The 14,347-nt window shown below is 41.3% G+C and overlaps 1 protein-coding gene across 6 annotated transcripts in view; it reads right to left on the bottom strand.

Moving 5' to 3' along the window:
* The window catches only part of SEC31B (SEC31 homolog B, COPII coat complex component), a 145,028-nt gene that overhangs the window by 17,903 nt on the left and 112,778 nt on the right, over positions 1 to 14,347 (bottom strand). For 4 of the 6 annotated variants that reach the window (XR_005779409.1, XM_040434631.1, XM_040434632.1 and 1 more), the window contains exons 21-23: positions 11,633 to 11,938; positions 5,924 to 5,962; positions 1,269 to 1,330 (exon numbers count right to left, since the gene is read on the bottom strand). Coding sequence is in view for 5 of the 6 variants with exons in the window: in XM_040434631.1 (XP_040290565.1) it covers positions 1,269 to 1,330; positions 5,924 to 5,962; positions 11,633 to 11,938 (407 nt within the window). In the remaining variant the exon portion in view is untranslated. The remainder of the gene's footprint in view (positions 1 to 1,268; positions 1,331 to 5,923; positions 5,963 to 11,632; positions 11,939 to 14,347) is intronic. The other 2 variants (XM_040434633.1, XM_040434634.1) reach the window with 2 other exon arrangements.

The raw sequence follows: 14,347 nt of genomic DNA, 5'->3' as shown, positions 1-14,347 counted from the left end.
TTTTGCTCTTGAGGTCTGATCGTAGGATGCTCGCTGAGCAGAAGCGTTCAGCTGAGCAGTGGCTGTGATAGCTCTCCTGGTATACAGGGGTATCCAAGGACAAGAAAAAACCCAAAAACCATATACCATGCAGCCCCATGGAGCCAAAAAGATACTCTAGGTATTATGGATAATCTGGGCGCTTTCAAATACTGCAAAAGCAGATTAGAAGTAGCCCTAATGACTAGGGAGGAGACAGAGAAGTGTAAATACTTCATGTATGAGTCGTCATATTTTCTTACAATAAAGTAATACAAAGTGCCTTGTCGCTACAATCAATGCTTTTCTGCCACCCACATGCAGGAACTGTAGGAGAAACAATGGAGTCATTTTTTTTATTATCCAAACCCTCGCAGTGTCCTCACAGTATACATAATGGTCCCAGGACATCAAATAATGTCGCCAATATAAATAATGCCCCTATATTGCCCTCAAGTGTGAATAGTGGCCCCCATATTCCCCCCCCCCCCCCCCCCCCCCCAAGTATAACGAATGCCCTTATTAGTGGCTCCCAGTACTACAGTTTTGCTTACTCACATCATCCACTTGCATGCGCAGGGATGGTTGCTCTGGGACCAGCTTGTTGATGTCACCATGTGCTCCCAGTGTGGTGATGTCATCATGCTGGGAGCACATGGTGACGTCATCACGCTGCGAGCGCAGGTCCTTCTGCATCAAGTGAAGTGGATAAGGTAATTTTTTTTTTAAATTGTAACCCCTAAAAAGGAGTTTTTTTTTTACTAGCGTACCCATTTTTAACAACCGTTAGATGGGTACACTCCTGTCTAAAGGGACGTTAAAAACGTCATGTCCTATTTTTTTATGCCTGCCATTCACTGGCTGTTTTTCACTGTTGTTTGAATGTAGCCTTACAGAAACAGTCAGGCTACCTCTCCATTCAATCTCTTCATCGATGCAATGGCCAGCAATTCCCTCACTTGGTAAAACACGGGTCCGGGAATCCTAGTTTTCTCAGCAGCTGGGATCCAGCGAGTTGGAATACCACCTAAGACATTAATAGCATACGCTGTGTGTATGCAATATACTTCTATGGTGGGAAAACCGCTGAAGAGGGTCTATGTCTAGTTATCTGTATTTGCACACTTGGAGGAATGGTCATTTGCTCAGTTCTTGACTGCAGACCACACATTTTGTCACTTACTACAGTCATTGCAGGAGGTAAGTTTTGGCTACAGACATAAATCACATGTAAAATGTTACACAAATACCTTCTTCCGTTGAATACCAGGTTTCATCGAGAAGGAATCTGTCCAACCTTCCTGTTCAACTGCTAAAAAAAAAAAAAAAAAAAAAAAGTAAGGAGCACACTTGAAATGAGGTTTAAATGAACAGTACAGATGGGGTTTCCTATTGTGACAATGGCTCCAGCTTTAATAACACCTACATATGCCCACATGAAACGTGAAGTCTTGCTCCACACCATATACAGAACCACAACAGAAAATAAATAAATAAAATAAATAAATCGAGCGAGGTGAAATATAAAAATATCAATTTGTTTATTAGTCCAAAATCTCCATTAAAAATATATATTTCAAAAGCATGCTGGATGTTGTTAGAGATAGCCCTAACAATACAGAGTACACATAGGGCGCAGTCCGCCATCAATGTCATAACAGGTAAGTGTAGTGCAGAATGATAAAAACTCAAAAATAAGGAAAAAATTGACACAATAGAGAATTATGGTATAGTAAATTGGTCAGGAAATGTGCTAAATAATGTACTAATAAATGGAAAGAAACCATCTATGGTGCTAAATGATAATAACCAATAAATGGTATATTATATATACACACACACACACACACACACACCACAATATAGATATATGCACATTTCCTGACAAACCTACTGTTCGGGATCAGAAAATAAACTGATATCCGCAATGACATAAGTAAAAAGGGAGACAAAATTACATACACAATATCAGTGATGACTACCCTGTGACATCATGGAGACATCATGGAGAACACACCGCTAGACTGACAAGTCCACCTCGACGCGCATTTCACCTACTGGCTTCGTCAGGAGGTGTGTGTGTGTAATAAAAAGCCAGGCATATATAGGCCTCCAAACAGGTGCAAACATATATGCACCCAATTATGCTCACCTGCATTGTGCGAAGCAGCGCAGCAGCATGGTGATGTGGTCCAAAGGCTTGCGCGCACATCGCCTCGCACTTCCGGGTCACGTGACATTGACGCGATCCGGAACGCACGTCAGCACGGCACTTGGCAGCCGATGGAACGCAGCGCACCAGTGATGTGCGTCTGTGCAAATACGTGAGAAGGTGTATATTATCCGAACTATTTGCAAAAATATAAAGTGCTGAAGTGCATATATATTAAAAAAAGAAATTGTGTATAATATATTTTAAAAAGGGGATAAAGAAAGTGAACAAATGCTATATGGTAAATGTCATAGATATCAGACCATAATCATACATCAAAATAATGATAATAATGTGATAACTAGTACAAAATACATGATTCCATTAAACATAATTCATACATATAAAGTGCTGAATTTGATACCAACATGATTACGGTAACTGTCAATTACAAAATCCTAAATGAATATAAGCATATCAATGATAAAGTGACAGTGATAAAAACCGTGAGGATTACAGAATAACGTACAGTGCTAAAAAAAACAATATGAAAACACATGCAAAGAAAATAATGTGCAAAAAAAATAAAATAGATGAAAGCAAACAAAAATAAATCTGAAAATTGAATAATACAAATCACATGATGATCAGATTAACACTGCATATAAAGCTTCACAATGGACCATAGAGCAATAGTTCCAAAAATAGCAGGAGGCCACAAAATTAAGATAAAAAATTATTAAAATAATGTCCGACAATGCTAAAAAAAAACAACGCTATTTATAAGAAGGATTTGAATTGATTGCTTCATTGAGTCCCAAAGGACTGACTGTATTCAATGTAACAATCCATTTGGTCTCCTTTTTCAGTAACGCTTTTTGAATATCGCCACCTCTAGAGCCCAGGTAAACTCTATCTATCCCCCTCACTTTGAACCCATTTGGAGAACTAATATGACATTCACAAAAATGCCTTGGAAAATTGTGTAACTTGTCCACAGCATCACCTGACGCCCTACCGCCTGCCAGGTTCTTGCTGACATGTTCCAAGATCCTGACTTTAAAAGGCCTCGAGGTCATGTCCACGTAGATAAGTCCACATGGACAAGGGGCATAATAAATGACGGCTTCAGTGCGACAGGTGATGTTGTGGACAATTTTGTATTGGGTCTTACCATCCGATCCATCAAAGTTGGTGGCTCTAACCATAAACTTGCATGCCACACAGCTCCCACAAGAATATGAGCCACATTTTTGGCCCCTACTGCCAAACAGACAGGCAGCCTTAGGAGGACATAATGACTGGAGGTCAAAATGTCTTTGAGATTTCGACTCCTTTTCCACGTAATGGAAGGATAGGGGACTAACGTTGAAGCCAGATCTCTATCCGACAGCAAAATAGGCCAATGACACTGAAAAATCTCACGTATTTCTCTCCAATTACGATTGAATGTTGTAATAAATCTAGTTTTTTGTTCAAACTGGTGTGTTTTTTGCAGTTTACTCACCAACAGGGATTTTCTTGTGAGCTGCCGTGCGCTCTGCCATTTTGAATAACTTTATTGCTATAACCACGTTTCTGAAATAGACGCCTGTTTCTCAAAGTTGGTATCAGTTGAACAGACACGCCTGAGTCTAACAATATCCAGCATGCTTTTGAGATATATGTTTTAATGGAGATTTAGTACTAATAAACAAATTGATATTTTTATATTTCGCCTTGCTCGATTTTTTTCTGTTGTGGTTCTGTAAATGGCTCCAGCTTTTGACAGATTTCGGTCTTCCCCACCTAAACCAGCTTAGCCAGCGCCGAGCATGCGATGCAAGTCCGAAATCCAGAACGTCAAGCATCATTTCCACATGGAGTTGGTGCTCTGGAATCTCAATGTAAGGGTCTCCAAAACATGCATTCTACAAACTAAAGTAGTCACATGGAAAGCACAAACAAATGCTACTCGTGTGCAGACAAAAGCTTATTGGTTATTAAATGTCGTATTGTTGGCAGATGTGTCGCCATCATCCAACAGGAAGCGCAGTCATAAATAGCGTTTAAAATAAAGAGATAGCAGGCACACTCATAAGTGGGATTAATAATGGTAGTTTTTATTTAAAATACTAGTTTAAAAGTAGGATAGGGATTTTTATAGCATAGGTGAGTGAGTAGGGGAATCTAGGCACATGTGGTGGGTGCCAGATAAGGGGTGGCTGGTACCAGTTTTTTAGGATGGATCCGTGTGGGAAAATTAGTGGTGTCTAGTCCATTAGGATAATAAGTATATAAAGTGGTGGTAAAAAGGTGGTAAAACAGGTGATAAAAAATGATAAAAGGTATGATAAAAATGAAAAATATTAGGACATAAAAATAAAAATAAAAATTAGAAAATCTGTGAAAGATAATGTACTTTTCAGGATGAAAAAAGTTGGAAAGGTGAATAAGATGTACTACTGGTACTATTGACCATGAGTTGGATCTTCTCTGGTGGGCTTCTATGGATATAATATCCTTTCCCAGCAGTTGGTGATCAGTCTATGACTCTTTATAAGTAGATAGATGTATAGGTTGCGAAAAAAAGAAGTTGTCAAGTTTTGTAAAATATAATCATACACAGTGTGGTCCCATGTGAGACTATAGTTTATATAAGGTAGCGCTAAAAGGAAAAATGGATAAAAAAGCACTATCCTGTATAGTATACAATGTGAAGCTTTTGCTTGTGGAGGAAAGAAACAACAACCTGTGGGGGAATTGGTGTTCTGGACCTCGGTGCCTAGATTCCCCTACTCACTCACCTATGCTATAAAAATCCCTATCCTACTTTTAAACTAGTATTTTAAATAAAAACTACCATTATTAATCCCACTTATGAGTGTGCCTGCTATCTCTTTATTTTAAACTCTCTTTCTTTGACTGGGTGAGTCAAACCAGCAGTTCAGCACCTCAGCCATTCCATTGAGCAGTTGAGCCGCCTTATCTCTCTCTTTTTCAGTCATAAATAGCGTTGGCATGCTGGAAAAAGAGGCTCTCTCTATCCAAAGGCCCCATATCAAGGAACCGAGCTACAATAATGTCCTTCAGGAAGCAAATACAGCTTGGATTGTGCAGTCCAATAAAATGTAACTGTCAAATAAATTACTTCCTGACACAGCCAACCCACATCCAGCTAGGCCCTTGCGCTGGGTAGAGCATGCGCAGCACATCATTTACATAAAGCTGCTCACTAGACAAAGCAGTGAAACTCAGAGGGGGAGATTTATTAATAGTCTGCTGCTGGAAAATGCAACTGACTTATAAAGACGCATAAGCCTCGTCATAAATTAGGCTCATTCTCTGGCAGTCTGTGCTCCAGAATAAAATATACAGCAGCTCGTAGCGGTTGTAGATTTCAATGAACAGCGAACAGGCGCAAATGAAGTTAAATGTGGAAGACCCCCTAGCCCAGCCCTCACCACTCTCCTTTTTAAGAAAATGGCAAGGGTGGCGCAGAAACGCCACAATTAAAAAATTGCAAATGCAAGGTTTGTGACTTTTTTTTTGCCAAAAAAGAGGAGCAGGGAGATGATAAATCTCCCCCAAAGTTTTTAACAAATTTGGTTAATAACTAGCAAAATCCTTCAAAACTGTTGGAGGGATATCTTTTAAAAAGTATAAAAAACATAACCATATAAAAGACATAATCCACTTTTTGGCACAATTTAGTAATCTCCCTCAATATATATATATACACTACAGAGTAGGAAGGACTTCCCAAGTCTTTACCTGTAGCATCTTGTCTGTTTTCCAGCCAGGGAAAGAAACCTAGAAATGAATTGGTCATTCAAATATGTCAAGTCAACCCTGGAAGAAAAGTGGCACCCTAGGCTAAAGGATGTTTGTTCCAGACACACCGATTTCATACCTGGAGTTTCTCAGAGACAATACTTTTCTACAGTGATTTAGGCAGAAAATGTAGTATTCCCCATATCAACAAGTGTTATTGTAACTCAAGTAGTTTCTTGTATGGTAGAATGAAGTCTACTGCTGGCAACAACCCTGACAGACTCCACAGACCATAATACAACTCTGCCCATACCTTAGTAACATGGTTTATAAATTCTCCATGTTGAGATATATGCCCTCTTGGGATAGGTCTCCATTACCCCTCTCCCCTCTTTTTTTTTTTATCCACCATTAAGCTGGTATTCGTTTTAGTATCCCACTGCCTCCAAACTCATTCACCTGTTTTTTTCAAGCCATACCTAGTTGCTAGAACTTCCTTTAAAAGGGATTTTGTCATGAGATTTGAGCCCTATAAGCTAAACATATGGCCAGGTCCGTACTAATAACATGAATCCTAAACTGCCCTTATTAAACCTGCTTGTGGCTCTATTAGCCCAAAAAAATGGTTTTTATAAGCTGTCACTCACCTACCTAAGGTGCCCAAGGGGTTTTACATTAACCCTGGGTGCCTGCCCGCACCCCTCGCCGTCTGGTGCCCAGCGCCACCTTCCTCACCTCAGCCCCGCCTCCGCAATCCTCCCGTCCCTCTGCAAGATCCGGCGCCTGCGCACTAGGCTCAGCCTGATGCGCCGCGGACTCCTGGCAGCGGCTTCGTTGAGCGAAGTGCGCATGCGCCGCCTGATGCGCACTTCGCTCAACGAAGCCGCTGCCAGGAGTCCGCGGCGCATCAGGCTCAGTGCGCAGGATCTAGCAGAGGGACGGGAGGATTGCGGAGGCGGGGCTGAGGTGAGGAAGGCGGCGCTGGGCACCAGACGGCGAGGGGTGCGGGCGGGCACCCTGGGTTAATGTAAAACCCCTTGGGCACCTTAGGTAGGTGAGTGACAGCTTATAAAAAAACTGTTTTTTGGGCTAATGAGCCACAAGCAGGTTTAACCCTTTCATGACCAATGGTCATTGATGCCCCAGTGTCCAGGTCAAAATTAACAAATCTGACATGTGTCACTTTATGTGGTAATAGCTTTGGAACACTTTTACTTATCCACGCCATTCTGAGATTGTTTTCTCGTGACACATTGTACTTCATGATAGTCATATATTTGAGTCAATATATTTCACCTTTATTTATGAAAAAATCCCAAATTTACCAATTTTTCTGCTTCTAAAACAGAAAGTGATACCTAATAAAATATTTATTAGTTAACATTCCCCATATGTCTACTTTATGTTGGCATCATTTTGGAAATGTCATTTTATTTTTTTAGGACGTTAGAAGGCTTAGAAGTTTAGAAGCAATTCTTACAATTTTTAAGAAAATTTCCAAAACCCGCTTTTTAAGGACCAGTTCAGGTCTGAAGTCCCTTTGTGGGGCTTACATAGTGGAAACCCCCATAAATGACCCCATTATAGAAACTACACCCCTCAAGTTACTCAAAACTGATTTTACAAACTTTGTTAACCCTTTAGGCGTTCCACAAGAATTAAACGAAAATGGAGATGAAATTAAAAAATTTCACTTTTTTGGCAGATTTTCCATTTTATATATTTTTTTCTTTAACACATTGAGGGTTAACAGCCAAACAAAACTCAATATTTATTACCCTGATTCCGCGGTTTACAGAAACACCCCACATGTGGTCGTAAACTGCTGTACTGGCACACGGCAGGGCGCAGAAGGAAAGGAATGCCGTACGGTTTTTGGAAGGTAGATTGTGCTGGATTGGTTTTCTGAACGCCATATGTTTTTTATTTTTCTGCCGATCGTCTTGTGCAGGGGCTCGTTTTTTGCAGAAAGTGTTGAGGTTTTTATTGGTACCATTTTTGGGTACATAGGATTTTTTGATCATTCATTATTACACTTTATGGGGCAAGGTGACCCAAAAATTGGCTGTTTTGGAACAGTTTTCATTTATTTATTTTTACAGCATTCATCTGAGGAGTTAGGTCATGTGATAGTTTTATAGAGAAGATCGTTACGGACGTGGCAATACCTAATATGTATACTTTTTCTTATTTATTTAAGTTTTACACAATAATGGCATTTCTGAAACCCAAAAAATGATGTTTTAGTGTCTCTATAGTCTGAGAGCCATAGCTTTTTTATTTTTTGGGCGATTGTCTTAAATAGGGTATCATTTTTTGCGGGACGAGGTGACGGTTTGATTGGTACTATTTTGGGGGGTCATAAGCCTTTTTGATCGCTTGCTGTTGCATTTTTTGTGATGTAAGGTGACAAAAATAGCTTTTTTGGCACTGTTTTTTTTATTTTTATGGTGTTTATCGGACGGGGTCCATCATGTGATATATTTATAGAGGCGGTCATTACGGACGCGGTGACACCTAATATGTGTATTTTATTTTATTTTTTTATAGGAAAAGGCAATGTCTTTTTTTATTTACATTTTTATTTATTTATTGATTTATTTTTACTTTTATTATTTTCACTTATTTATCAGTTCCCTCTTGGATCTTGAAGATCCAGTGGGGCTGATAGTTTTAGTATACTTTGCAATGCTCTTGCATTGCAAAGTATAATACTTCCAGATTGCCTGTCGGTGGCAGCACTGGACGCCTTTGCCATGGCAACCATCGGGTGCTGCAATCACAGCGCTGCAGCCCCGATGGTGGAGAGAGGGAGCTCCCTCCCTCTGTTAACCCCATGGATGCCGCAACCGCAGCATCTATAGGGTTACAGGAGAGTGTCAGCATAGAGCATGAGGAACACTATCGACTTTCAGGCTCTGATCTGCAGAGCGCAGATCAGAGCCTGAAACGGGCATTTTAACACTGCCGCGATCCGATTGGTTAGTCTGCACAGACTAACTAATCGGATCGATTGCCGGCAAGGGGCCACTCTGATTGGCCCCTTGCTGGCATTACTAGACTGTATGCTGTCCGTGACAGCAGCAGGACAGGGGCAGAAGCTTTAATCCAAGCGTTTTGCAGCGCTTGGATTAAAGAGCTGGCTTGACGTCTATACACGTGATAGCTGCACGGGGTATGTGCAGCTATCACGTATATATACACAGAATGCAGTCGTGAAGAGGTTAATAAGGGCAGTTTAGGATTCATGTTATTAGTACGGACCTGGCCATATGTTTAGCTTATAGGGCTCAAATCTCATGACAGAATCCCTTTAAGATATCTTCATTGTGTCTTTACTGTGTACCATGCACACCAATAAATCAGTACATTAAAACCATCTGTGTATTATGTGTAGGTCCCCTTTGTGCCACCAAAGCCCTGACCCATCAAGGCATGGAGTCCAAAAGAACCCCGAAGTTGTCCAGTATTGAAAGTGTTTTAATAACATCTATCCCCAGGGGGAACAGGGTAACCCACTATCATTATAGGCATGGGTACCAGCAGTTAGAGAGTCCCACGATCGGACACTAATCCTTTACACTGTGGATAAGGAATAAGTGTTGTTTAGTGCAAAAGCCCTCTTACTTGCTCAGCAATTTCGGCAACTGTAGCTCTTCTGTGGGATAGGGCTATCATTCGCTCCGCACTTGCACTGAACAGCTCCGAGCGCTCATTAACCTTACACTGGTTTACCCGCTGCTCCTACTACTTTGACGACTTTTGGTAGGTACCAACAACTGAATACTGAGAATAGCCCCGAGACCTGCTATTTTGGAGACGCTTGTTCTATTCTTATGCTTGCCCATTTTTAATGCTTCCAACACAATAAGGCCCCATTCACACGACTGTATGTTTGGTCCGCATCCGATCCACATTTATTGCAGACTGAACAAGGACCTATTCATGTCAATGAAAAAAAAACTGTGCGCTGTCCACATCATATGTCCTTTCCACAGTCCTGCAAAAAAGATAGAACGTGTCCGTTTTGCAGACAAGAATAGTCATAGTTTCAATGCTTCTGCAAAAACAAAACAGATGCAACACCGATATCGTGTATTTTTTGTGGATCCACGTTTTGCAGACCACAAAGTACATACAATCGGATAAATGTACCCTTACTTCAAGAGCTTTACTGCTCACTTGTTGCCTTCTGTATCTCATCCCTTGACAGATGCTATTGGAATGAGATGATCAATGTTATTCACAGCCCCGTTGTGTGGGTTTAATGTTATGGCTGACTGACTCCTCAACACTGAAATTGTAACACAAAGAAGGACAAGCCGTAAGGTTATGTAAATCGAGGAAGCAGCAGGCGTCGCTAAGATCTGCAGACGATCACATTTTCAAGCACCTTTGTGGCATGTGGGAGGGGCATAAAAGCCAGACTGAAAGCCACATGAAACCTTCAAAATCAGATCAAGTCATGTGGGATGATTGTACGATGCCCCCTGTTCGACAACGTGCCAGTTATCACCAGATGTCACAAACTGAGAAAGACAGAATCCTTCAAATGAGAGACCTTGTTTTATCAATCTGGCAGATCACTACACGCCTTGGCCGAGATGTTAGCACTGTATAATTTTCTGTGTCCGGGTGGTGGTTGGGAGAACAACAAAAAACTGGAAAGACAGCGGTGCACAGAGGCGAACCTCTGCACGGACAGATCGTATGATGAGAAGTATGGCATGTAGTGACACATTCTGTACTGCAAGTGAACTTGGACATCACATCCCAAACATAGGGCGGCAAACTGTATCTACATAAATCATCAGACGGGGTTTACACGACATTGGGCTATGAGCATGACGTCCAGCTACAAGTGTTCCATTGACTTCACACCATGACTCTTTGTCCCACTTTTGTTTTGGACACAACGATACCCGGAGATTGGTCTAGATACATGGGCAATGCCACAAAGACGCCACAACAAGGAAACATCACACTGTTCCTACTCCCAGAATTATGATTTGGGGTGGCATAATGTACAGCAGCCAGACCCCTCTAGTCTTTATTGCAAGTACAGAAACAGCTTGGTGTTGCATTGATTTGGTCATGGAATCTGTGATATGGGCATATCTCCTAAGTGTCCTAGGAGCCATTTTTCGACAGGACAACACCGGGCTGCATGTTGTTCGTGCTACTGTGAGCAGCCTGCATGGCCTAAATGTGCTACTACGGCGTGCAGCGTCTCTGGGCTTGTCTCCCATCGAGCACATCTGGGATGTCATTGGTTGGCAATTGCAAAGGAAGTTGCAAGCAGCGGATCTTGATGATTTATGTGCCCAAGTACATACAGAGTGGCAGAACATTCCTGAGACAACCATTAATAACCTCATTGATAGAATGCCAAGGAATAAAAGAATGTGTATTTCTGCGCGTGGCACTCATACTAGATACTGAATAAATCGAGATGTTTTGAATATTTTGTTTACATTTTTTTATCATTTGCATGTCATTAACATGTCTATTGATCCTGTGATTTCCATAATTCCACGACTTTTACTTCTTGGTGTTACAATTTCAATGTTGAGGAGTGTATATAGGTTTCATACAAACCACACTTACTTTTCTACACTGTACGATCCACACTGTACTCGTTTGACATTGCACAGGGCTTAACTTTTATTTATTTATTTTTAAATCAGAACTGGATAAACAAAAATATACCTGTTGGAGGTGGTGGTGGCGGCGGCCGGACAGTTGGTGCTCCGGGTCCTCCTTCATAAAATCCCATGTCTGGTTGATAGTTAAAAGGAACATGGGATGTAGTCATAGTGGGTGGTGTTGGAGGTTGACTCATGCCTGATCGTGAAGCAGGATGATAAGCAGATGGGTGCAAAGGTGGAACGGAGGCTTGAGGGTATGCATTAGATACTCCAGGAACATTCATAGGAACATCATGAGATGCTGGAGGAAATGTAGTATGGGTTGACATTGGGGGAGCTTGGTTCATGGGTGGAGGCTGTAGGATTCCTAAAAAGTTAAATAAGAATTTATATGAATATAAAACACTAGAAAACCCACACTCTTAGATTTGCTTACAGAAAAAAAATTAAGTTTGGCTTCTTTACTGTAGATAACAATACTAAGGCTAGTTTCACATTAGCACTAAACCATCCAGCAGCCTTTCCCTGCCGGAGCTCACTGACTATAGCGGGACCTGGCGGGAATCCGGCCTGCTTCTGGCGCGAGTGCCAGGATTCAGGAGGACAAAAACCAGTGCAAGCAACATTTTTTGTCTGGCTGATTCCTGGCACTCATGCTGAAAACAGGCAGTTCTCTGCCGGGTTCCATTATAGTCAATGGGGTCTGGCACTGTTCCAGCCATTTATGGCTATGCCTGACATAATGAATTCCGGTAGGCTGTTCCTCTGCCGCAACAGCTTGCAGGATGGTTTTAACACTAGTGTAAAACTAGCCTAACTCTTTCTACAGCTTATTCATCGGCACTTACTCATATCACGTATTGCATAATATCTCTAGCTGCTATACAGCCTGAAATAGACCAAGTTAAAGTAGCATATACTGCACTGTACATCTCTGTCAGCCCATTTTTAAAGGATTAATAAAACATTAAAGCTTTACAGTGGTGAGAGCCGTATCTTTTTTCTTCACAAGTTATGGATTATGGATCTATTTTGTTGTGTACCACCTAACCGCTCTACATACAGTCCTCCTGCTCCGGATGACTGTATTTAAGACTGCAACCAGGTACTGCTGACTATGTCATCTTTTATGTGGTCGAGTTTATTGAGGCTATGACCCAGACTTTTACCAGCGTCTGGATCACGGCATCAAATTAGTTGCACATCACCTTCACATCACGCATTTACACAAACATCAATAAAAGTTTCCATTTTATACTGTCCCCATCCTCTCCATACCTGATCTTACTATAGAAAAATGCTAGTGGTACCTGTTACTTGCTACAGTAAAACACCAAAAACAATTACCACTACAGAAAAATATCTAATATATTTATGACAATTGGAAAAGACTTGTATCAGTCACAAAAGATAGTTCACCCTCTGACTGTCCCCATATCAATTAGTTTTCAAAAACAAATAGTATGGCAGGTTTTAGATGGTGCAACACCGGCGCTTTTTTGTGTCCACATTATGGGGCGCCGCCTGGACCTCCCACGACTCATCAGAATCGAAGTTATGTGGCTTTAAAAGGGTATTCTCATCTAAGACATTGATGGCATTTCGCTAGGATATGCCATCAATGTCAGATAGGAGCGGGTCCCAGAGGTGGGACCTGCACCTATCTCCAGAACAGGCCTCCCAACTGAAGGGTGAACAGCCACACATCCATGGACATGCTTTATTCACCACTATACACCCCCGTATCCTAAGGGAATTAAGTACTGTTATAGCCAGACCCTTATTTCTGATATTTGCAGATTCTATACTGACAGGGAATGTCCCACAGGATTGGCGCATGGCAAATGTGGTGCCAATATTCAAAAAGGGTCCAAAAAGAGAGCCTGAAAACTATAGGCCGGTAAGTTTAACATCTGTTGTGGGTAAACTGTTTGAAGGTTTTCTGAGAGATGCTATGTTAGAGCATCTTAACGGAAATGAGAAAATAACGCCATATCAGCATGGCTTCGTGAGGGATCGGTCATGTCAAACTAATTTAATCAGTTTCTATGAGGAGGTAAGTTCTAGACTTGACAGCGGCGAATCAATGGATGTTGTGTATCTGGACTTTCCAAAGTATTTGACACTGTACCACATAAAAGGTTAGTATATAAAATGAGAATGCTGGGACTGGGAGAAAACGTCTGTAAGTGGGTAAGTAACTGGCTCAATGATAGAAAACAGAGGGTGGTTATTAGTGGTACACACTCAGACTGGGTCACTGTCACTAGTGGGGTACCTCAGGGGTCAGTATTGGGCCCTATTCTCTTCAATATATTTATTAATGATCTTGTAGAAGGCTTGCATAGTAAAATATACATTTTCGCAGATGACACTAAACTGTGTAAAGTAATTAACACTGAAGAGAACAGTATACTACTACAGAGGGATCTGGATAGAGTGGAGGCTTGGGCAGATAAGTGGCAGATGAGGTTTAACACTGACAAATGTAAAGTTATGCACATGGGAAGGAATAATGCAAGTCACCCGTACATACTAAATGGTAAAACACTCGGTAACACTGACATGGAAGAGGATCTAGGAATTTTAATAAACAGCAAACTAAGCTGCAAAAAACAGTGTCAGGCAGCTGCTGCCAAGGCCAATAAGATAATGGGTTGCGTCAAAAGGGGCATAGATGCCCGTGATGAGAACATATTCCTTCTACTTTACAAATCATTAGTCAGACCACACATGGAGTACTGTGTACAGTTCTGGGTTCCAGTGAACAAGGCAG

This window comes from Bufo bufo, chromosome 6 (assembly GCF_905171765.1).
Source record: "Bufo bufo chromosome 6, aBufBuf1.1, whole genome shotgun sequence".
NCBI lineage: Eukaryota > Metazoa > Chordata > Amphibia > Anura > Bufonidae > Bufo > Bufo bufo.
This window is presented reverse-complemented; position numbering and strand designations above follow the sequence as displayed.